Raw genomic sequence first — 21,836 nt, 5'->3', positions numbered from 1 at the left:
ACGATCACTGCTAATAAATCAGACTAAGTTCTTCAATATGACTACACTAACATGCCCCGATCATCATTGATTTATAACGACAGTATCTAGTAAACAGTTAGGATTAATCGCATACTGATGAGATCTAATAAGTCCGAAACCAGTATGTCTCGTGGGTTTAAGATTTGGCTGACGAATGATCCTAGCTGATTAAAAGATATTATTGGCATAATTCAATGCTAGTTGGGGCATGTAGTAGTTGTTTCCCAAATATTCAATTATAAAAAACAATTCGTGTAATTGACATGCTTTCATAGTATCTATGAAATTGCAGTTCGCTCTGCCAGTGTGGTCCATTGAAGGCCTTCATGCATATGAGTAACTATTACTCTTATGCCTTCATGTAATACCATGTATAAACATTAGGTGGGATGATTTCGAGATATTCATGAATGCAAAATTCTTTATTACCTCTTTTTTGTCTGTTTCCAGTTCAGGAATATATATATATATATATATATATATATTTAATTTCATTGTATAAAATGGATCTTGAATCAAAATGCTTAATTATTTTTGAGACAACCTTTTCCTTATTTGTCTAACAATCTTGTTAAATTAAGTTAGGTTATGGCAGTTATTGGTCGTGGCCATTGACCTACTCTTGGAGATAGTCTCCCTGGACCTACTCACAGATTAGAAAGAGGATAGACCTACTAAACTGGTAATCTGTGTACTAAACCCACGGATTTCTTAAATTAAATTTAATTTAAGAAATCCGTGACTAAACCAGTTTATAAGGTCTATGACACAGAACATACCTAACCTAACGTCTATGATGGTCGTGGTCATGAGGGTGTTCTGTGGTTGTGGTCGAATGTAGTTAATTTGTGGTTATGAAATGGAAAAATGAAAATAGACTTATTACAATTGGCAGAAATTGTGAGTTTTAGATTTGTGAAATGAATTATTTAACTAGAATAACACGTACTTTCAGAATAAGTGGTGAGAATTATCCGTAGGTAAACATTTTTTTTTAATCGAAAATTTTGCAGGCACTAGTTCAAATATTTTACGTTATTTAACAAGTCAGAACGTTGCAAATACTCCTTTACCACGAGTATTATTAACACAGTCTCCATTTATAAAGAACCCGTGGATTTGGCAACAAAATGATGGTATTAAATTTCCTATTATACATAAAAACAAAATTGAATTACCAAATGGTGTTTTGTGGATACCAACATCAATAGAATCACCAGTCCTTGAAAAAACTATTGAGGCCCCATCTAAAGAAAATAGTAATGTAACAAAAGAAGCTGCAAGATTAATAGTCATAAGGAGAAAGAAAATGAAGAAACATAAGTTAAAAAAGCTACGAAAACGGATGAAATTTGAATGGGCAAAGGTAGGTAATTGTTATTACAGATTTCATTTATAAACTGTAGTTTTATGTTAGGTAGGTTTGTATAATTATTTTGTACTTGTTTAAAATTTACCATGATACTTTTTAGTTGAGGCAACGAAGAGAATTAAAAAAAGAAAAAGATTTTCAAGCAATCTTAATCCAGCAATGTAAAGAAGGTGAAGCTTTTTCAGCAGAACAATATGTTCAAGAACGAATCGACAAATTGAATGAAATTATAATACCGAGATATTGGAAAGGAAAGAGGTTACCGGAGTTTCTTGTGAGAGAAAAAATGGGCCTACCTCCAAAAAAGTAAATTATTGTTAGTAAGTTTTATAAATCCAAATGATAATAAATTATGAACCAAGTATATTATTTTGAAATCCTGTTAAAAGAGTCCTATAATGACTATTTAATAGGATATTTACCTATAGTTTTGAAATATTAAAATTATAGAGCTCAAAAATTCCATTCGCATTTGGATTTACTGATACCTACTTTCTATCAAATTTAGAAACCTACTTTGTTATGCTGAAATTTCTAGGAGGATATCCGAGAGCTTCTTATTTTTTGTTTATATGAACTTTGTGTTCAAATTTCTGATCCTAAACCCTTATTAATCATTAATTAATCAATAGTAATAAAATGTGAAAAGTATATTATTTCATCTTGTACAAGCCGTAAATGTCCGCATCAATGCTGGGTTATCTTTGATTAATTCAATTAGTGAATGAATCCGTTCTTCTGTAAATTCATTTGTTGTCTGCAGATGTTCCTTTGCATTCATGTCTCCCACAACTTTCAAGGCTTTTGGCAACTTTTGGGACTTACCCTTTGAAGGTGCTACTTTTTTCGTTTCTAAAATAAAAAATAGATAAAACATGCAGAATCATCAACAAAAAATTATAGATTTTGTTGTAGTTTTGTTTAAGATCCTAGGAAAGTAAAATATGTTTTATTGATTAATTGTTCATAAATTAACCCGTATAAAAAAAGATTGAGCATCATATTCCATGAATTTTTTTTGCATATTCTGATAGATTGCAATTATATAAAGTTTCACAAATGTGCACGATAGTAAGAAATATTCTTAATAGCTACTTTGATATATTTAACTACTAGGCCATGTTATGAGAATTCCAGCTCAAACAATGGAATTGTAAACTTGATGTTCCTATATCCGGTGTTTATGTATAGAAATACTCAAGAACTTGAAAACGAAACTAATCTTAACACACTTTTAATGGGTAATACCTCTTGAAAGTGTTGTTTTTTTTTATAGTAAAAAAATAATTGAATTACTTATTAAAATTATTCAGCTCTTTGCTTTTCAAACGTAAAAAAAAGTAAGAAGATACAGTCCGTACGATATTTGTTAAGATAGAATTCCAAGAAGACCCCTGTGCCACATTCTTGGTTATAACTGCATTCAACATCCGAGATTGAAAGACATGGGCGGTGTGGCGGTGACCATAAGGAGGTGAAACATAAAAGAAAGGAATTTAATTCCTAGTCGAAGAGTATCGTTTTTAACGCATATAATAAATAATGTGGGCTTAATTCAAAAACAACGTAGCAAAAAAAATGTTTTATTAGAAGCTGTGAAAACTCTGATAGAAGTTACTGTCAAGGACTGGATGAAATGTTGTCAACATGTTATTAAAGTTGGAGATAATTACTTGCAAAACGAATTCGAGTTGATGTGGTAGTAGAAGACAGTGTGTTTATAATAGTTTATAATATTTACCTTCTATATATATTTTAATATTCTAAAAATAACGTGAAAAATTTCAAGGTACGCCCCTACAGTAGTTCCGATAACAGAACTTTATTGGTTTATTTTTTTCTTGGGATTCTATCTACAAATATTGTACGGACTGTAATAATAGTCCTGATTTAGCACTTACTTGTTTTTTTAGGTTTTGGTTTCTCTTTGTACATGTCTGTTAAGTCAGTTGAGTAATCAGCACTTCCAGTATCATATATCATGGGTATCGCATTAATAGAAACACTTGCCTCCCTACTACTGTTTTCCAATTTTATGACTTCTATATGAGACATTTTTATCGATCTTTCGGCGGAATCTTTTCTTATATATCTGAAATCTTCAACCATTAAATCATCCAAGTATGCATCTTTTGACTGGGAACATTTGTCATTGCATTTGGTTTTGGCACAGCTTACACTTGATTTTTGCTTCGATGAATCTTTAGGAGAATATAATATGGGTGTGTCAACAATCTTTGTTCTAGATTCTCTGAGAAGCTCTAATGAATTTTTTGCTGTAACTAATTTAGAGGCCTTCCTCCTCATGTTACTTTTTGATTCTATACGTAATTCAATGGAATCATTAGGCGTGATATTAAATTCGGCGGACTTTTTCAGTAAAGATGCTTTTTTCATTATTACTGAATCTTTGGCATCCATCACTAGACCGTCCTTCACAGACTGTTTTGGGGAAGTTTTTTTACTTGACTGACAGCTTTCTGTAATTTTACAACTTAATTTTAGTCAATTAAATGGACCTTTAATTCACAATTTTGGTCAATTTGTCTAAATTTTTTATATAAGTTAGTTTGAGGAACACAGTATGAGCCGGTAGAATCACAGCAAAGTCCGGCAATGAATTTTACACATCAAAATAATAAGAAGAAAACTCAAATGTTATGCGATTTTCATTTGTTTTCAAGATATAGCGTAATTACAAATTTTAAAAGTTCAAATGTTCCAAGTTTAAAAATAGGATATTTGCAAGTATCATTTTAGGTTGCAATAGTTTAACATTTGACTACACATTTGTACAATCAAAATGCCAATGCCAATGGTATATTTGTTTATGGTTTTTGTAATGGGATTGCTAATGCTGGTGACGAATGTCTTCAACACATCACAGATGTCCTGATATAAATGTATTTATCAAAGTTTTCAACAAACTGTGCGAAACCAGGAAGCTTTCCAGTACTAATATAACATTTGAACAAGCACATCGACAAGTTTTAGAAGAAGTAGAAAATATTCTTGCTACTCAATTGGGCATCCCACAAAAAAGTGTAATAAAAATCCTCACAAGCATGTACAGAGAATGCAACAGCTACAACCAGAAGATTATGCATATCGAGTTTTGTCAATGGATCGATAATAATCATTTTGTTGTATGCTGCATTCTTTTTAAGGATGAAGCAACATTATTTGTGTTTTTGAATATTTCATAAAAAAACGCTACGATTAATAGAATATTAATAAATTAATATTTTTCTTATTGAAATGTTCGTCATAGCTTTGAAACAATTGAAAATCACATAACATTTGAGCTTTTTTGACATGTAGATTCCCGGAGTTTGGTGCTATTCGCCTTACTCACCCTGTATAATAACAATAAAGGTCACTATTTTTTTTCAACCCACGGCCATGGGTGAAAAAATAAAATAAAGTAAAATATGGTTCACTCGTGCTTATTTTATGAAAAACAAAACGAATAAAAATAACATTACATTTCAGAGTTATAGATGCCAACTATATTTTTTTCCTCTTTTTTTATGTGACACACTGTATTTTCCATATTCTGTTAGATCGTTTTTTCTGAATTATCCTAGTAATATTTTTGGGGGGTCTGTGTCCAGTTAGTACAGGTGATATACATAACATTAAGATCTATAATAATAATACAAAACCAAGTGGTTCAATTAGTCTCTAATTGTAATAATTTCAACGACTACAAGATTAAATAAATGCATTGTAAAACGTGATTTTAAATAATTTTAATTATGTTTTGATCTCATCTATCTGTACTCGACTTTTTTGTATCAAATGCCGGGACACCCTGTATATAAGTGTACATAGTTTTGTTTCAAAATACATACTTGCATGTCAGACAAAGATCATTAAACATGTATTGTGAAAAGAAATATGTTAAAAGATTTCTTTCAAAAATATTTTTGTTGCATTTTTATTTAGTTGATTGTTATTTGCCTTCAAATTTTGTTTTACTTAAAAAAATAGTAACGGGGTGTAGTGAAAGACTTAGTTTCCACAGACGACTTGAATTTTGTTTATTAGTATCTTTTTTTTGTTCTGTATTTTAACTACAGGATGATACCCATTTTATGTATTTTTTACATGCATATCAGTTTGTTTTATTCTAAGAAAAAAGTTAATATAATACAGCTAAGATATTTAATGCAGATTGATGAAACTTGAAGAGTTCTACAAACTACAGTTATATGAATTTTTATATTTTTTTCCTTAGCATAAGGACTTCTGTTAACTTAATATTACAAAAACTTAACTCACTATTTATATTTCTAAAATGTGATGCTCAAATCTTTTTTATAAAAAAAAATTCCATATTTTACCATATTTCACTTTTCCAATATTTTTAAAGAAAACAAATAGTCGAATCTAACATTTTCATGTGATAACCTACTACAATTATTTCTCATTTTACTTAATTTTTATTTAATGTAGAAAACCCTATAAATTAAATTACTGTTTCTTAATGAAATATAAAAATATTCCAAAGTAATATACTCTGCCAAATATGAAGTCACTGAATATTCAAATTATTGTCAAAACTAACTAAACTTTAGAATGCCACTAGAGTAGTACTGAGAAAGAATGTGAAATAATTTGGACAAAGAAGAAGGGCCCCTAAGGCCGGTTTTTGGCCTAATTTATTTTGGCTGAAAAAATTTGAAAAAAAATCTGATCGTTTCCAGCCTAAACGGACCAACCCCCTCACCCTCCTTTCCCCCTCCACCCCCTTATATGCCGGGGAAACCATCGCTTATTAGAGGAATCTTTAAAGAGCTTAGAGATGCGAAAGACATTCAGTTCCTATGAATCTTACATACGAAGAGTTTTTTCAGTCGCTGATCACGAATCTGATCTCAGAATCACGAAATTCAAAATGGCGGATTCAATATGCCGGACAAAAAAATTAAAATGTCTTTAAAATGCATGAATTTTTGTGTAGTGGGTTTTTTTGGATCTCTGATTACGAATCTGAAGGCAGAATTGCGAAATTCAAAATGACGTATTCCATATGGCGGACAAAAAAATTAAAAAGATCCTCATAATTCTCAAATATTTGTTTATAGAAACTTTCTTGGATCACTGATTACAATTATGAATTCAGAACCACGAAATTCAAAGTGGCCAATCAAATATGCAGAAACATGTATGTGTAATAATTATTAATTTTTTTCTTTTTCCATTTATTCAATGTAAATGTGTGTCATCTCATTTAAGGGGGTGGAGGGGGAAAGCAGGGTGAAGGGGGTTGGTCCGTTTAGGGTGGAAATGATTCAGTACGGCTAGTAAATACTAAAAAAAAAATTTTTCAGGTTTTTTCAGTTAAAAATAAATTAGACCAAAAACCGGCCTTAGGGGCCCTCCCCCTTTATTTATTTTTTAAAATGAAGTGCTTGTTTTATTGTACCTCCCATTTCTCTAATGGATGGAGCGTCATCAACAGAAGCTTTTCTCTTTAAAATGCTGAAAGATCCTTGAGTCTCTCTAACTAATGTGTGCAATTTTTCGTCATGTTCATCTACTTCAAGCTCTTCTAATTCGACTTCATCTTTAGGTTTCAAATATCTGACAGACCCCCTTTTTAGAATTAGTTCCAAAGAATTTGTGGCAGCTATCAAAGCAGGTTTCTTTTCAACTGTGCCAATTTGTGCAAAATTTATGTTATGCAGAGAATTGAAAACTGGTTTTAGAGATGCTCTCCTTTCTTCTGACAGTTTTCTAGAAGAGTCGTGACTCCATGTGGTAGTTTTTGGCGTGGATTCACGGATCATAAATTGAACACTGGAAGCCTCAATACTTCTAGGAGGCGCAGTCTGTTCTGACTTTACACTAGATCTGAAATATCACTAAAGGCATTTATTCGGTTATACAGGGTGTTCCGAATTCCACACTCCAAACTTTACCTGATGTAGAGCACCTCAAAATAAGAAAGAAAGTCAAGTCCAAAAATATCCTTAGTATAGGAATTTTAAATTTCTTGAAATATTATAAACCCTAAAGAATTGAAAATTGTTATGCTATTAATTTTTTTAGCTTTCAATGGTTACATTGTACTTAAAAAAAACACCTACATTTTTTTTGTGAAACAAATAGCTTTGGAGTACAATTTGTAAAAGTATGTTGAAGGCTTATTTTCAATTTAGAAAAATATTTACTCAAAAATGGCTCGTTATTTCAAATAAAATAGCATTTTTTTTCTTAGCAACTCCAACCAGAATAATAAAAGATAATTAATAACTGATTTCTTTTTTAAATTTTGACAATCTGTATCTTGAAAACGAATCGAAGGTCGTACAACCTATGTTTATACGAACTTTTTTTCTTATTTTGAAGTGTTCTATCACAAGGGAAAGTTTGACATATGCTATGCGGGACACCGTATGTGTAACAGGGTGTTTCCGAAATAAGTGCCTAAATTTTAACCATGTATTTAACTCGTGCCTCAGTGGAGAGTAATAAAAATTTAAAATTTACATTTTATTTGTAATAAAAAACTAAGAAATTATTTATAAAATATACAAAACTTACTTTTGATCACTTAAATGCAGGGTTAATATTTTGGCACTTATTACTGGGACTCTCTGTTATCTTATAGACCAAGGGTCGGCAACTGGCGGACCGCGGTCCAGGTCCAGACCGTGGAAGGTAAAATACTGGACCGCCAAAAATTTTTTGAAAGTATAAATTACTCAAATATATGATTTAAAAAATGTTTTTTACGTTTAAGTGCCAATCTTATAATTTTTTTTAGTATTTTACAATTGTGCGAGTGTTTTGAGTTCTTAATTAGTAAGCAGATTAAATTTGAGTCCAAATTAAAATTAAAAAAAATAAGAAATATGAATTTTTTTCTGGACCTCGTTAAAAATTTTCAAAAGTATCCGGACAGCACCTAAAATTACTTGCCGACCCCTGTTATAGACCTTTAATATGTAAAGATTTACTGGAGAAATATCAGCTTTGGTTCAACGAGAGACAACTTAAAACACATTTTCCTATTCTATTCTTTCAATATCAGTAAATTATTCAGCAAAATTTTGCTGAGTCTGGCAAATATTACATGCTCTTATTTAAATACACATTAATTGATAAACATACATTGTTATATAAAACTGTCGCGTGGATATTGAAGAAATTATGATTTAAAATATTATTCATAAGTATATTTATGTCAAGTAGGCTTTTTAAAAAGAGTAGGAGGGTTGATGAAAAATTGTGTTCCAATTGTCGCATCCTTGATGCCACCAAATTTTGTATCTTTTTTTCTTCTGTGGGGATGAGAATAAGAAATTTGTTTTTTTGTATAAAATTGATATAAAATTACAAATATAGCATTGCCGGGTCCCTAGAGATTTATTTTAGCAAAACATATAAAAAAATAGTTCACACAATCAGTAGCAGTAGATTATAAAGAATAAAAGAGATATGTGTATACATAAATTTAATACCTAGTGCTTTTTCCCATTACATTTTGAAATTTTGACATTGACATTGACAAATTGATTAATAAAAAATTATCACATTTAATGTACCAACAAATATTAAATGAAACTAGAATTTCCCTTTGTGCATGTAGTCCTGTAGCCAGGGGGGTCCCAATTGACTCCTTTATTTAGATGGAGTTACCCAAGTGTTTTTTGTGTATTTTGAGCTGTAGAACACGAATTTTTTGGGTAGAAGTTTGCCCGGATGTCGATAAGTTTTTTATTAACAAAAAACTTGCAAAATACTGAGAACTTAGTTTTTGGCAAAATAAAAAGTATTTTGTTGTTCTTTGACCCATTTTAAAAAGAAAATGTATCTTGCAATTTTTTTGTTAAACGCATAGTTTTCGAGATAAACGCCGTTAAAAACTCGAAAATTGCAATTTATGCGATTTTCAATTATTAATAACTTTTGATTGAATAGATATTTTGTAATTCTGATGACGGCGTTTGAATGTTCACGTTAAATACAACAAATTATGAGTAATTGCAGTGTGAAAATTTGTTTTTTCCACTGTTATTTGAAGCTATAAACAAATAGCGATTGAGCGTTCAGAAGGGTGCGCTGCCATGTATGTAAGAGAGTGGTTGCCTTCTTACAGGCATTTAATACATGATCTTGACGCGTACTCTTCATTTCTAAATCAAAGAAACGATGAAAACTGAATGAAACATTAACAATTTAATGAAAATTGCAATATTACAATAATTAAAATTAAAATTTTTTTGACAAATAATGCAAAGATCTGATTTAATTAAGCTATTCATCTTGTAACATGAACGTTAATAATTCTACATCTTCAGTGCAATTTTGAAGCGCGACTACAAAATTTTTAAAAATAAATGAATCGTTTAAAACAAAATGCATTAAAAAGGCGAGAAAAATTTGAAATATCAAAGATATAATGTTTGCATGGTTAATTTCTAATTTGCTTTGTAAACATTATTATACGATTTATATGAAAAAAATTAGCGAAATTATATTAGTTTTATTTATAAATGATAATAAAAAAGTTTATACTTATATTAAAAGCGCAAAATAGCAATTTTCATTGAATTGTTAATGTTTCGTTGTTTTCATCGTTTCTTTGGTCTAGAAATGAAGAGTACGTGTCAAGATCGTGTATTAAACGCCTCCTGTAAGAAGGCAACCGCTCTCTTACATACATGGCGGCGCACTCTTCTGCACCCTTCTGAACGCTCAATCGCTATTTGTTTATAGCTTCAAATAACAGTGGAAAAAACAAATTTTGCAATTACTCATAATTTGTTGTATTTAACATGAACTTTCAAACGCCGTCATCAGAATTACAAAATACCTATTCAATCAAAAGTTATTAACAATTGAAAATCGCAAAAATTGCTTTTTTCGAGTTTTTAACGGCGTTTATCTCGAAAACTATGCGTTTAACAAAAAAATTGCAAGAGATATTTTCTTTTTAAAATGGGTCAAAGAACAAGAAGATACTTTTTATTTTGCCAAAAACTAAGTTTTCAGTATTTTGCAAGTTTTTTGTTAATAAAAAACTTATCGACATCTGGGCAAACTTCTAGCCAAAAAATTCATGTTCTGCAACTCAAAATACACAAAAAATACTTGGGTAACTCCATCTAAATGAAGGAGGCAATTAGGACCCCCTGGCTACAGGACGAATGGGGTAAAAATTACTTCAAAATCCTGTATCCTTTGTACAGGGTGTTGCAAAAAAGTAAAACAAGTCATTAACCACAGATTCCTGTGTACCACAGTTTACTATCAACTCTAATCAATTCCAAAACCCTTTTCACCTTCCCTTCAGTTTATACATACAAGAAAAGAATATAAACATCAATTAAATGTACAAAATACAAAGACACACACATTTTTCATGTAATCCTCTAGTTTCAGCCTGGTCCTTAAGATGTCTAAATAGACCTAACAAACCGATCAATAATATTCCTAACACATTAAATCACTATATAAGAAAACCCACAAAATTGACGAACAAATTACAAAAACTCAAAAATAATAATAAATTTCTATTTTATTTTCAATACATACATTACCAAACTGTATAAAGAAAAACACCAACAAAGAACTGCTTCTAAATAAACTTAGAACAAGATGTGTCACCTTTCAAAAGCAGCAAATTATATATTCTTATGTTTGATCTAGATCAGCCATAAACAGTGTCACCTACTGAACCTATACAAAACATTCTTCATGCAAATATTAATAGTTACTTCTTAAAAAGATACTTATTGTACTATGCCTTCATTAAAAGTAAAACCAATAGTGCACTTTAAGTTGAAACTAAAACAAGAAAGAAAATAGAACAAAATTTCGTGATCGGGACGAATTAAGATTTAAGAGGAGGTAGATTAGTGCAAGTGTATTCTCATTTAAAAATACTCCAAGAATAATCAACCCTCTAAATTACACATATTTTTGACATATCTCTACGCATCATGTCGTATTGAAGAAACTTTTTACAAAAGCCGCTTGGGCGCGTCATCATGAAAAAAAAACACATTTTGTGATGAAGATAATGTGACAAAGTTTGATTAAAAAATTATGTTACTCCAATATTTAAAGATTTTTTAGGAACTTTAAAGCCATCTAGCAGCCAAACAAACATTTTCTGATAAAGATGAATTAGCCTAAGTTTAAACATACTTATGGGACACCTTATTGTATGTTACATCAACTTAAATCACATTACATCACACATTAAATCTTGAAAAAGAGAATACTAAATAAAAAATGGCATAAATGTCTTGATCTACTTTACTACTTATCCTCTGTATAAACTTTTCTTCCTCAAAAAGATATTTTATCGAATCTTAAAATCTGTTACAAAGAGGTAACTCACTGGGTACAAAAGTGTAGTTAGTTTTGAAATACGTCAGATCATTACTTAAGATATCAACTTGTATTAATTAAATTATTAAATAACAAAACAGTATAGGCATATTGCAAATTGTAAATTTCATACTGTAGCAAAAAACTTGCCAAGTGGGTTTGTTGGGACGTGGTGTCCCCTTGTCGTCAAATATACCCGGAAAGGAGAAGAAAAATGACAGCAACAGCAAGCTAGCCACATGTTGAATCTAGAAGTAGCCCAATTCATGATAAAATGTCAAGGACAAAGTAATAAGTTGTATACCCAGATATTAGGTTTCTTATGTAATATTCTCACTACACAAATATTTCTAGTAGGATGCACCAAACCCTTCGAACTTGGCCACAAAGAAGAGGAATCTGAATATCAACATGACTGATAATTTTTTTGATATTGTTCCTAAGAATTATATACATATAAAACCAATTTGAATTCAATTTACTGTTCAAGGCATCTACCGGTAGAGATGTGCAATTAAAGAAGCAAGGAAACTTCCAATTTAGCCCTGTTTATGGGGACGCATTAAGAGTTACATACTCATCAGGCATGATAATGATATATTTTTTATTGATAAATATTTATGAAATGTTACATGGGATCCGTTTCGTCGTATTTAAATTAGGTAGTCTAGTCCAGAGGTTTTCAAAGGGAGGGGCGCGCCCCTCTAGGGAGTAGCGACAACATGTAAAGGGGGGCGCGAGTGTGGATACCCGCCAGCATTGCACCACCTGCACCGCCCACACGTGAAACCGATATTAATATCGAAATATGCAACTACTTGCAGCAACTTACAGATGAATTCAAGCGGTACTTCTCCAACTCGTGTGATAACAATATTTATCGATTGGCGATGGATCCATTTCACGTTGACATAGATGTGCTACCAGAAACATTACAAAAGCAAGCTTTGGACATCAAAAATTATTCTGCTACCAAATATGATTTTGAGAAGATGGATAAGCCATTGTTTTGGGTAAAATATGTTAAAGTTTATCCCAGTATAGCAGAAGAAACACTGAAACTCTTTTTAACATTTTCAAGTACTTATTTGTGCGAAAGGGCATTTTCGGCAGTTGTAGCTATCAAAACGAAGTACAGAAGCACACTCGATACTGCTAGTGATCTACACGTCATGCACTTTCTTCTATTCAACCCAGAATTAAGAATCTTGTCAAAAACATGCAAGCTCATCCGTCGCACTGACTTTGTCTTTCTTTTATTTATCTGTGAAATTAATATTTTTGTGAAATAAAATAATTGAAGGTTAATTTTTCAACTTACCATGGGCTATTGATTATGTACTTTAGATAGGAACTACAACGTAACAGAAATTTTGTTGTTTGATATGTTCAATTGACCCTAAAAAATGATAAAACCGCGGAGTGCTACCTTTTAAAGGGGTGCGTTTTTGAGAATGAAGTAAAAAGGTGTTATTTTCAGTTTTTTGAGTTTTACTTGAAAACTATGCATTTTTTCTATATAGTTATCAGCAGAAAAGTTGTAGCAAATTGAATTTCCAATCGAAATGAGACCTTTCGAAGTCAAAAAAAATATATTTTTAACAAAAATATGCCCAAAAAACGAGTAAATTTTTTCTCTTTTTGGTTTTTGGCCCACAACTTTTTTCTGAGAGGAGTTAGGTATAGGCATTGCTTCACAGAAAAAAAGTTAATGTATTTCCTTTAAAATAAGCCTTTACAGAAGTACCTACGACTAATAGAAACCGAGATACATCGGATCAAAATTGGCTACTTTTTGGATTTTTGGCCAATTTTTGCCGTTTTTGACGATTTTCGTCTTATAACTTTAGTTAATTTAGGTATATGTAATGCCATATTCAAATGAAAGCTGGTTTCAACACCTTTAAAATGGTGCTTGGTAGAAGTTTATACAATTAAAATCAATCGAGATATGTCAATTTAACCAACGATACTTTTTTTTATTTTTATACATTTTTTATTACTTTCGGTATTATTTTGTCTAATAAAATTTTTGTGAATGTGAAAGTTAAATTAAGTTTCTAGGTGATTGGATATTATTATTTATTTATTTAAACAACAGTTAATCATATATATCTTATAAATTTTCAGTTTCATTTAGTATATTTTCAATATTAATATCAATTTCGCCGTCATCATTTTCATCAATGTCCTCTTCAGAAAAATCAGGCTCATATGCATTTTCACAATTTATTCCCATACATTCTTTAATACATTTACAGGCTATTTTTTCAAGTAAATTTTCAGGTGCAGGAGATTTATTATTAAAAATGGGAACTAGCCCATTTATGGAATTTTTACAATCCTAATCAAGGGGATTTAAAGTACAACAATTCCACTGTTGCATCTGAAAATAACACATCGTTCAATAAGTCCCGGGACTAACTATGAAAACAACATTTTATCCGCAAAATTCTTTATTATTCATCAACATAATCTCCTTCAAGTGTAATACAATTGACTCAAAATGAGCCTCAGTAGCAGCGATCACCTCCGCATTCGAGCCAAATCTTTTTCCCTGGAGCATCTTTTTGAGATCCACAAAGAGCCAGTAGTCGCTGGGGGCCAGATCCGGCGAGTACGGAGGATGGGGAAGCAGTTGGAAGCCCAATTCGTTGAATTTGGTCATCGTTTTGATTGACTTGTGGCACGGTGCGTTGTCTTGATGAAAGATGACTTTCTTCTTCTTCATGTGTGGGCGTTTTTTCACGATTGCAAAGGTAGCGTCACTTTAACCACTATAGCTTTCTTGGTTATGTTTCGAATTACATCAAATTTTGATACATCTCATCTAAAGGTTGGTACTTCTGAACCTTGGTATATACATGGCATTATTAGCGCCATCTCTACGCTAGTCCTGGGACTTATTGAATGATGTGTTATACTCTGAACCTATGATGTTTGAGAGCATCAGTTGTTGAAGGCAATCGAGATAAGGTAAATTTTGCACTTGTTGAATACTTTTGAAATAATTTATATCGACAAGTTTTCAGGCTGTCAATTTTTGAACTATACATTATAGTCATAATGCATTCAGATGCAGCAGTGACATCCTCAACACTAGCATTTTAAAGTAAAAATACATCGAGGCAATTTTTTAATTTTGGAAAATTCTTATTTACAAAATTGAAAAATTTTTTTGTAATTGTAATTTTTTAATTAAAAGTACAAAAATAATTAAAAGAATTCGAAATTTTACATGATAAATATGATTAATTGTTGTTTAAATAAATTAATAATAATATTCAATCACATAGAAACTTATTTTAACTTTCACATTCATAAAAATAAATTTATTAGACAAAATAATACCGAAAGTAATTAAAATTTTATAAAAAGAAAAAGTATCATTGATTAAATTGACATATCTAAGTTGATTTTAATTGTACAAACTTCTACCAGGCACCATTTTAAAGGTCTTGATACCAGCTTTCATTTGAATATACATTACATATACCTAAATTAACTCAGAAAAAAGTTATAAGACGAAAATCGTCAAAAAAGGGCAAAAATTGGCCAACAATTCAAAAAGTAGCCAATTTTGATCCAATGTATCTCGGTTTCTATTAGTCGTAGGTACTTCTATAAAGGCTTATTTTAAAGGAAAAAACATAAATTTTTTTTCTGTGAAGCAATGCCTATACCTAACTCCTCTCAGAAAAAAGTTGTGGGCCAAAAACCAAAAAGAAAAAAAAAACGCATTTTTTTACTCGTTTTTTGGGCATATTTTTGTTAAAAATAAATTTTTTGACTTCAAAAGATCTCACTTCGACTGGAAATTCAATTTGCTACAACTTTTCTACTGACAACTATATTGAAAAAATGCATCGTTTTTGAGTAAAACTCAAAAAACTGAAACTACAACCTTTTTACTTCGTTCTCAAAAATGCACCCCTTTAAAAGGTAGCACTCCGCAGTTTTACCATTTTTTAGGGTCAATTGAACATATCAAACAATAAAATTTCTGTTACGTTGTAGTTCCTTTGTACCCTCTTTTTTTGACACAGTCAATAGCCTACTACCCTTGTTGTGTTTTTAAATTGCATTGCAAGCCCACTAGCTTTCTTTTGCTTACGACGAACATTTTCATTTTAGGCAGTAGGGAGGCGTGACAAACAAAGTTTGGGAATCCCTGGCCTAGTCAATTGGAAAAGATTACATATATCAAAGGCGAATGACCCTCAAGAAACTAGTATAGAGTTATGGGGGTTAAATACATACTTATCTTAATAGGTGGTTAATAGTTTACCCTCGGGTACAGAAAAACCAAAGCTCATGCAATGTGTAACAAACAATACTACACCACAACATAAACATAAAGTTGTTGCTCAATAACTTACTTCTTTGACATGGATCTTTCGGACTCTTCTTTCAAATTGCTCACAGATTTTCTCAATGTTTGAATCAATATTTCAACATCCTTACTCCACAACTCATTACTTTTCGTTATCTCAATTCCTTGGGATATCATATTGCGAAAGTCCTCCCGCACATATAATTTATTTTTGTAATTGAATGCAGGAAGATAATCCTCTTCTCCTAAACCCTCTTCTGAATGAAGAAGAGTTAATTCCTTAAGACAGTTATGATAGTCCTCGATCTCTAATCCTACAACGTTAGGGGTGTTTATTGGCTTTTCTTGATCTTTCCAAGGAAGAATTTCACTGCAGGGCCTCAATCGTGAATAGTTGGATTTTAAGACTGTCTTTGTTAATTCAAAAGCCATCATTTTTTCAATGGACAACAAAAATTCTGCTTGCGTAGGAGCTGCGCGCAAGGCAAAATTAATGAACTTTTGAAATTGTCTTATAATTTCCAATAAACAAGTCTCTCTCAAGTTGACTTCCATTATTTGTTTATTCGTTTCTTCTGTAAGTGTTTTTATCCGATGATCTTTGTCAGATATTAACTTATTTAATTTTTTAATTTCTTTCACGTAATATTGTTCGACTTTTTCCTTTTCAGTGCAACATTTCCTTCGTTCCATACATAATACATACATCATATTGGCAATATTTTTACATTCCAAATTATGTCTTAACTGTTTTATACTTTCTTTACACTTGGTTTTTTCCATGTTAATATCATAACCTTTCTGTAGATATGCTTTTCTAAAAATAATAGTAACAAATATTAATAGATTAAACTTTTTTTATCTGGACGACAAATATAATTTAAATGTTACTTAATCTTTAAAAGAATTTTAAATAATCTTACTGTAAGTCTAATTTAAAATTATTTATCATCACAGATTTTTGTCTATCTAGTTCATCTAAAAACTTTACAGTCATTTTTTGCACTGTAGTATTAGTCGCTTCTTTAAATTTCAGTTCCCATTCAGTATTTATTGATATTCTCTGATTTCTCAGAGATGCCTCTCGTTCCCTTTTTAATTTCTTTTCTAAGTTATTCAATTCTTCAAGTAATATTTCATTGAACTCTTCAAGCATCTTCTGAATTTGATTCTGATAAGATAAACGTTCTCGTGTTTCAATATTTTTTGTCTCAATTCTGAAAATCTCTTCAAATTGGTCCACTATATGTCTTTTTCTAAGTTCAAAATAGTTTTCTTCGCGCATTTTAGTTTCATTCCAAAATTTTTTTTCTATTTCTTCACCAATCTCTTAAAAAATATTAATTAGAGCTATATTTTTTATTTTTTGGTCACAAAAGGCTGGTTTTCATTTAGGGTGTGTTCCGAGCATGTTCCTTTCATGTTGTGTTGTCTAGAATCTTAAACTTATGTTTTCCGTGTTATTATATGGAAAAATATAAGTTTGAGATAATTAGACGACACAAAACGAACGGAACATGATCAGACAGGACCCCAAATGAAAACCAGCCTTAATAGAACCATTAAATTATATATTTTTTATTTTTATCTTTAAAAAAAAGTAACATGTGAAACACATTAGAAATCTCCCTCATCTATCCCATAATTTTTAACTTAACGCTCTTTTTATATGACAAAAAAATTAAAAAATAATATTGGTTTGTTTTTGAGAGAAAGAAAAAAGAAAAATTTGAGCATGCTACTGCTTCTTTGTAAGTTTGATTATTTTTTATTGAGTAATTAAAAGTACAATTGTTTTGTCTGTTGCATTGTTTGTCTATCTTGCTTCCTTTTCAAAAAAAAAATACTAAAGTTCGTTTCTTCACTCGCCCCTGGCAAAATTAATTTAATTTTCTTAATAAAATGAAATTTTTTTTTTTTTCTAATAAGCTTTATAACCTTTTAAAATAGACAAATATGCAAGAGACAAAAAATTGCATTTTTAATTACATGTTAAAAATAATATCAAATTAATAATAAAGCAGTGGCATGCTCCAATTTTTCTTTAAAATATTATGATGTCCCAGCGCTGCCCCTGTTAAAACTAAGTTACGTCAAATTAAGCCCCTTACTTATTACTAACAATGTGCACAGTTTTATCAAATTTGGCTAAATATGTTAGAGATATTTGAGAAAAAATGTTTTTTTTATAAATGTTAAAGTTTAACTTTAACACCCTATATCTCGAAACCGAAGCTTTGAAACACAAGTTCATATGAATTTTTCTTTTCATTTTTGTGTGTTCTATCAACTATTAAACTTTCCAGATTAAAATCTGAGATACCCTTTATATAAAATAAAATTCATATGAATATATTTTCTAAATTTGGTAGAATCTTCTATTAATACCTTAGATACAGAGTGTTGCAATATTCCACTGACAAAATTGTACAGATCATTCTCTGACTAAAAAGAAAAAAATTGTTTATATTTAGGTTTGCAAACGCTTAGTTTTTCAGATATAAATTAATGGTGTTTTATTTATTTCATTTATTTTTAGTTATTTTCATTTGTTTTATATGTTTGTGGGAAGATCAATTGGTGTCTAGTAGGCTTGTAATGAATATTCTTCGACTATTGATTATTTTGCGTAGTAAACCATTATCTTGGTGTTTAACCGAATGCTACATATTTTAAGGCAATTAATTTTAGATTAAAATTAAAACCAATTGCAAATTGTTTAATTATATTTCAAAAATGTTATGTAAAAAAATACACCACCAATTAAGATTTTCATCGTAAATTAATTATATCCGCAGCAAAATAAAACACTATAGGGGTTTTCGAAAATTACTCGTAGTGATCGAAACTTAGCATTCTCTCTCTCTAAAACCATAAAAATAATAAGGACAAAGCTAACAATCTGAGAACCAGAGTGGTTTTTGTAAACCTCTAATGATACTATTTGTTTACTTTGTCATACATTTAAAAAAAATTAATATAAGACATATACCACTGAGCATACTGTCAATTTCGCACTTCTTGCATCTAGCATCCATTACACTATTTTATAGTTAAGCAGCTTAGTTGTACAGTTAAGTTATACTACAAATATAGTCGATTTAAAATAATAATGCCTCATCTAAGTTACCCAGTCGTGGAAAATCAGTCAAATATTCAGTATTTGCCAACTACCAAATATGCTATTCGTTACAAGCCTGATATCTGCCAATGGTTATATTTGCTAACCCCTAAAATTATAGACTTGAATCATATTTGTTCTGTCATAACAACAGTTTTATTTAAAACTAGTCAGTAGGCCACAGAAAAACATGCTTTAAGTTACATTTGGATGAATACCATCCATACAATTAAGATACAAAGACATTTATGATATCAGAAAGTTACAAACGTAGGAATTGCCTTTTCTCAAAAAAAAAAAGATATAATCAGTACTATCCCAATAAAAAAAATTGAAGAAACTAGATGGTTTGAAGTTCCAAACAGGATCACCTTGTAGATTGTGGATGGAACATATTACTGATCTTCAAGAAAGTTTTCATGTTTTTAAAATTTGATAAAAAATTTGAAATAAATAAAAATAAAAAATAATAATGAACCACTCTGTAAAAACGAAGTGCTTGTAAACCTCGTATGAACTTTTTGAAAATTAAAAACATACTGAGAATTCCTTGATGAGTAAGTGCTTGTATATGCTTTCCTGTGAATGGTGGCGTCAGTGCTAACTTCCCAATTAAAAGATCGCTTGGGGAAAGCCATAACTCGTCACCAGTTCCTTTCAAAGGAGTTAGACCGAAATCTTCCTTCAATGCAGCATCACATTGATCGAAGAGTATTTGTGCCAAACACGACCCTAAATTGCTTTTTGCTTCAGAGAGGGTAGGTATTTGAAGAGATTTCATTAAACATAATCTCTGTTTTACATAATCACTTCTGTCCAATTCAATCTTGATATCTGGAAAAATTGTTGTCTTCATGTACGTATTTGCATTATAAATTCCTTACTCATTGTTAACATAAATAGAAAATTTATAAATTAAATAAAAATTTTAAATTAATGTCAAAAATAAGACAGCAATTTTGTTTAACTATTGAAATTCAAATATATCTGAATATTTAATTGCAGGGTGTTTTATTGGTTGCCTAATAATAAAATTTTACCGATTCTGTCCAAGGTTCCCAAAGTATAAGGTTGCTAACAAACACAGTATACTAATCAATCAGTAGGGAATCTTAAATGATTTATGAATGAATTCCGTATGGCAATTTTTAAATACCCCCACCCTAGGAAAAGTCGCTGAGAATATGGCGGATTCTTCGAGCATCTACTACTGGAGGCATGCCATTGCGAAAATTGTGGCTGAGTGTGCGAGAGAAACAGACAGTACCTCAGTGCATGCTGTCTCACTCTACCACGTCACGATTGGTTGGAAATTAATGCTCCAACCAATCGCGGCGTGATAGAGTGAGACAGCATGTATGAGATACTGTCTGTCTCTCAGCCACACTTTTCGCAATGGCATGCTACCTCTAGTAGTATAGTAAACATAACCTGTTCTTTTTCCTGGTTTTAATACTTTTAATTATTATACATTAATTTCTGATTAATTATTATAATCCGTGGTAATAAAGAGATTGTTAGCTATGTAGTAGTGTTACACGTAAATTGAGTTTTTTTTTTATTAAGAGAAGTTTACATTTTTTGGTTAAATACAGGTTTAGTTATTTGAATTCCAGGAGAAATAATTTAGATTAGATTATATCGGTCTGAATCTTATAAATTTTGTTCAAAAACTTACGAAAGCGTATTTATTTTCTAAACATATTTTAAAATGTAAGTTTACTATACTTTTTATTTCATTATTTCATTATTAACTATTTACTGGGTATACTATTACTTATAAATAAATAATCACTAATAAAATACACAAGAACTAGATAACTAAACTGAACAACTACTCAACATCATAAAATAAGGTTTTTAATGCATAAAGCTGATATAAGAAGGTTTAAGTGAGGTTAGTTACATATAACTACAATAATGAAAACATACTAGATTTATGAATGAAAATATGAGAACGGAAATCGTAATAACTGTCAGTCGCTAACAAAATGGTGCAAATATGGAAGACGCGGGAAACGTAACTTTCCCTACTGATTGATTAGTATACTGTGCTACTAACAAACTACCTTTTTTCGCACAACTTCTGCACGAACTGATGAGTAACGTCATTGGTATTATAAATCGAATAGCGTCGACTATTTTTATAGGATGTTGACATTGGCAAAAATATCGCTAAATACGTATCAGAATTTGAAAAATACATTACCTTTATTGCGTTTTCAATATTATGGTAAAAAATAATATTGCGATATATTATTCTAGCAAAAGTATCGGTTCCAATTTTTAAATATTTGATATTTATAGAAGGGGTTTACAAAAATCACTCCAGAGGCTCAGATTATCTTTGGCCTTGTTATTCATATTTAACTTTAAGAACTAGAATGCGATGTCCATATCACTACGAATTAATTGTTGTGATCCTCCAGTATAAAATACCACAGTGGAACATAAAACAAGTGGACTTTTTACCAAACCAATTCAAACGATAATTTAAATGAGTTCAAAATCAACCACAAACGTTCGCCATTATTCCATGGCTAGAAATTGGGTGATGTCATGTTTATGGTTGGGTACGGTAGTGCGACTATGCAGCCTGGGATGCGCTTTGCTAAGGTGGCCCTTAGGCTAGCGCGGAA

At 30.7% G+C, this 21,836-nt stretch overlaps 2 protein-coding genes across 3 annotated transcripts; one reads left to right on the top strand and one right to left on the bottom strand.

The window, feature by feature from the left end:
* Positions 1 to 824: 824 nt before the first annotated feature.
* Positions 825 to 1,755, top strand: LOC108912498. Of its 2 annotated transcripts, none has more exons than XM_018717736.1 (3): positions 825 to 981; positions 1,035 to 1,387; positions 1,494 to 1,755. In XM_018717736.1, the coding sequence occupies exons 1-3, from the start codon at positions 942 to 944 to the stop codon at positions 1,701 to 1,703; spliced, it is 603 nt and encodes a 200-aa protein (XP_018573252.1). In that variant the 5' UTR covers positions 825 to 941; the 3' UTR covers positions 1,704 to 1,755. The 2 variants fall into 2 exon arrangements, with proteins under 2 accessions (XP_018573252.1, XP_018573251.1); XM_018717735.1 differs by having other exon boundaries at positions 826 to 984.
* Positions 1,756 to 1,850: 95 nt separating this feature from the next.
* Positions 1,851 to 20,069, bottom strand: LOC108912488. The gene is made up of 6 exons (XM_018717721.1): positions 19,738 to 20,069; positions 17,000 to 17,405; positions 16,123 to 16,893; positions 6,825 to 7,252; positions 3,295 to 3,873; positions 1,851 to 2,245 (listed from the first exon to the last, which is right to left on the bottom strand). Exons 1-6 carry the CDS (start codon positions 20,051 to 20,053, stop codon positions 2,052 to 2,054), a joined length of 2,694 nt encoding a protein of 897 aa, XP_018573237.1. The 5' UTR covers positions 20,054 to 20,069; the 3' UTR covers positions 1,851 to 2,051.
* Positions 20,070 to 21,836: the final 1,767 nt, after the last annotated feature.

This window comes from Anoplophora glabripennis, unplaced genomic scaffold (genome assembly GCF_000390285.2).
Source record: "Anoplophora glabripennis isolate ALB-LARVAE unplaced genomic scaffold, Agla_2.0 scaffold602, whole genome shotgun sequence".
Taxonomy (NCBI): domain Eukaryota; kingdom Metazoa; phylum Arthropoda; class Insecta; order Coleoptera; family Cerambycidae; genus Anoplophora; species Anoplophora glabripennis.
Note: the sequence above shows the minus strand (reverse complement) of the source record. Positions and strands in the feature narration are given on the sequence as shown.

What these genes read in the sequence shown, in the direction of transcription:
- LOC108912488 (XM_018717721.1), bottom strand. Translation starts at nt 20,053, where the DNA reads ATGAAGACAACAATTTTTCCAGATATCAAGATTGAATTGGACAGAAGT. An exon ending in TACTCATCAAGGAATTCTCA is followed by an intron (nt 17,406 to 19,737) that starts GTATGTTTTTAA and finishes ATATTTTTTAAG; the next exon opens with AGATTGGTGAAGAAATAGAA. An exon ending in ATCCATTAGAGAAATGGGAG is followed by an intron (nt 3,874 to 6,824) that starts GTACAATAAAAC and finishes GTAAAATTACAG; the next exon opens with AAAGCTGTCAGTCAAGTAAA.
- LOC108912498 (XM_018717735.1), top strand. Translation starts at nt 942, where the DNA reads ATGAATTATTTAACTAGAATAACACGTACTTTCAGAATAAGTG. An exon ending in ACGTACTTTCAGAATAAGTG is followed by an intron (nt 985 to 1,034) that starts GTGAGAATTATC and finishes AAAATTTTGCAG; the next exon opens with GCACTAGTTCAAATATTTTA. An exon ending in TGAAATTTGAATGGGCAAAG is followed by an intron (nt 1,388 to 1,493) that starts GTAGGTAATTGT and finishes GATACTTTTTAG; the next exon opens with TTGAGGCAACGAAGAGAATT.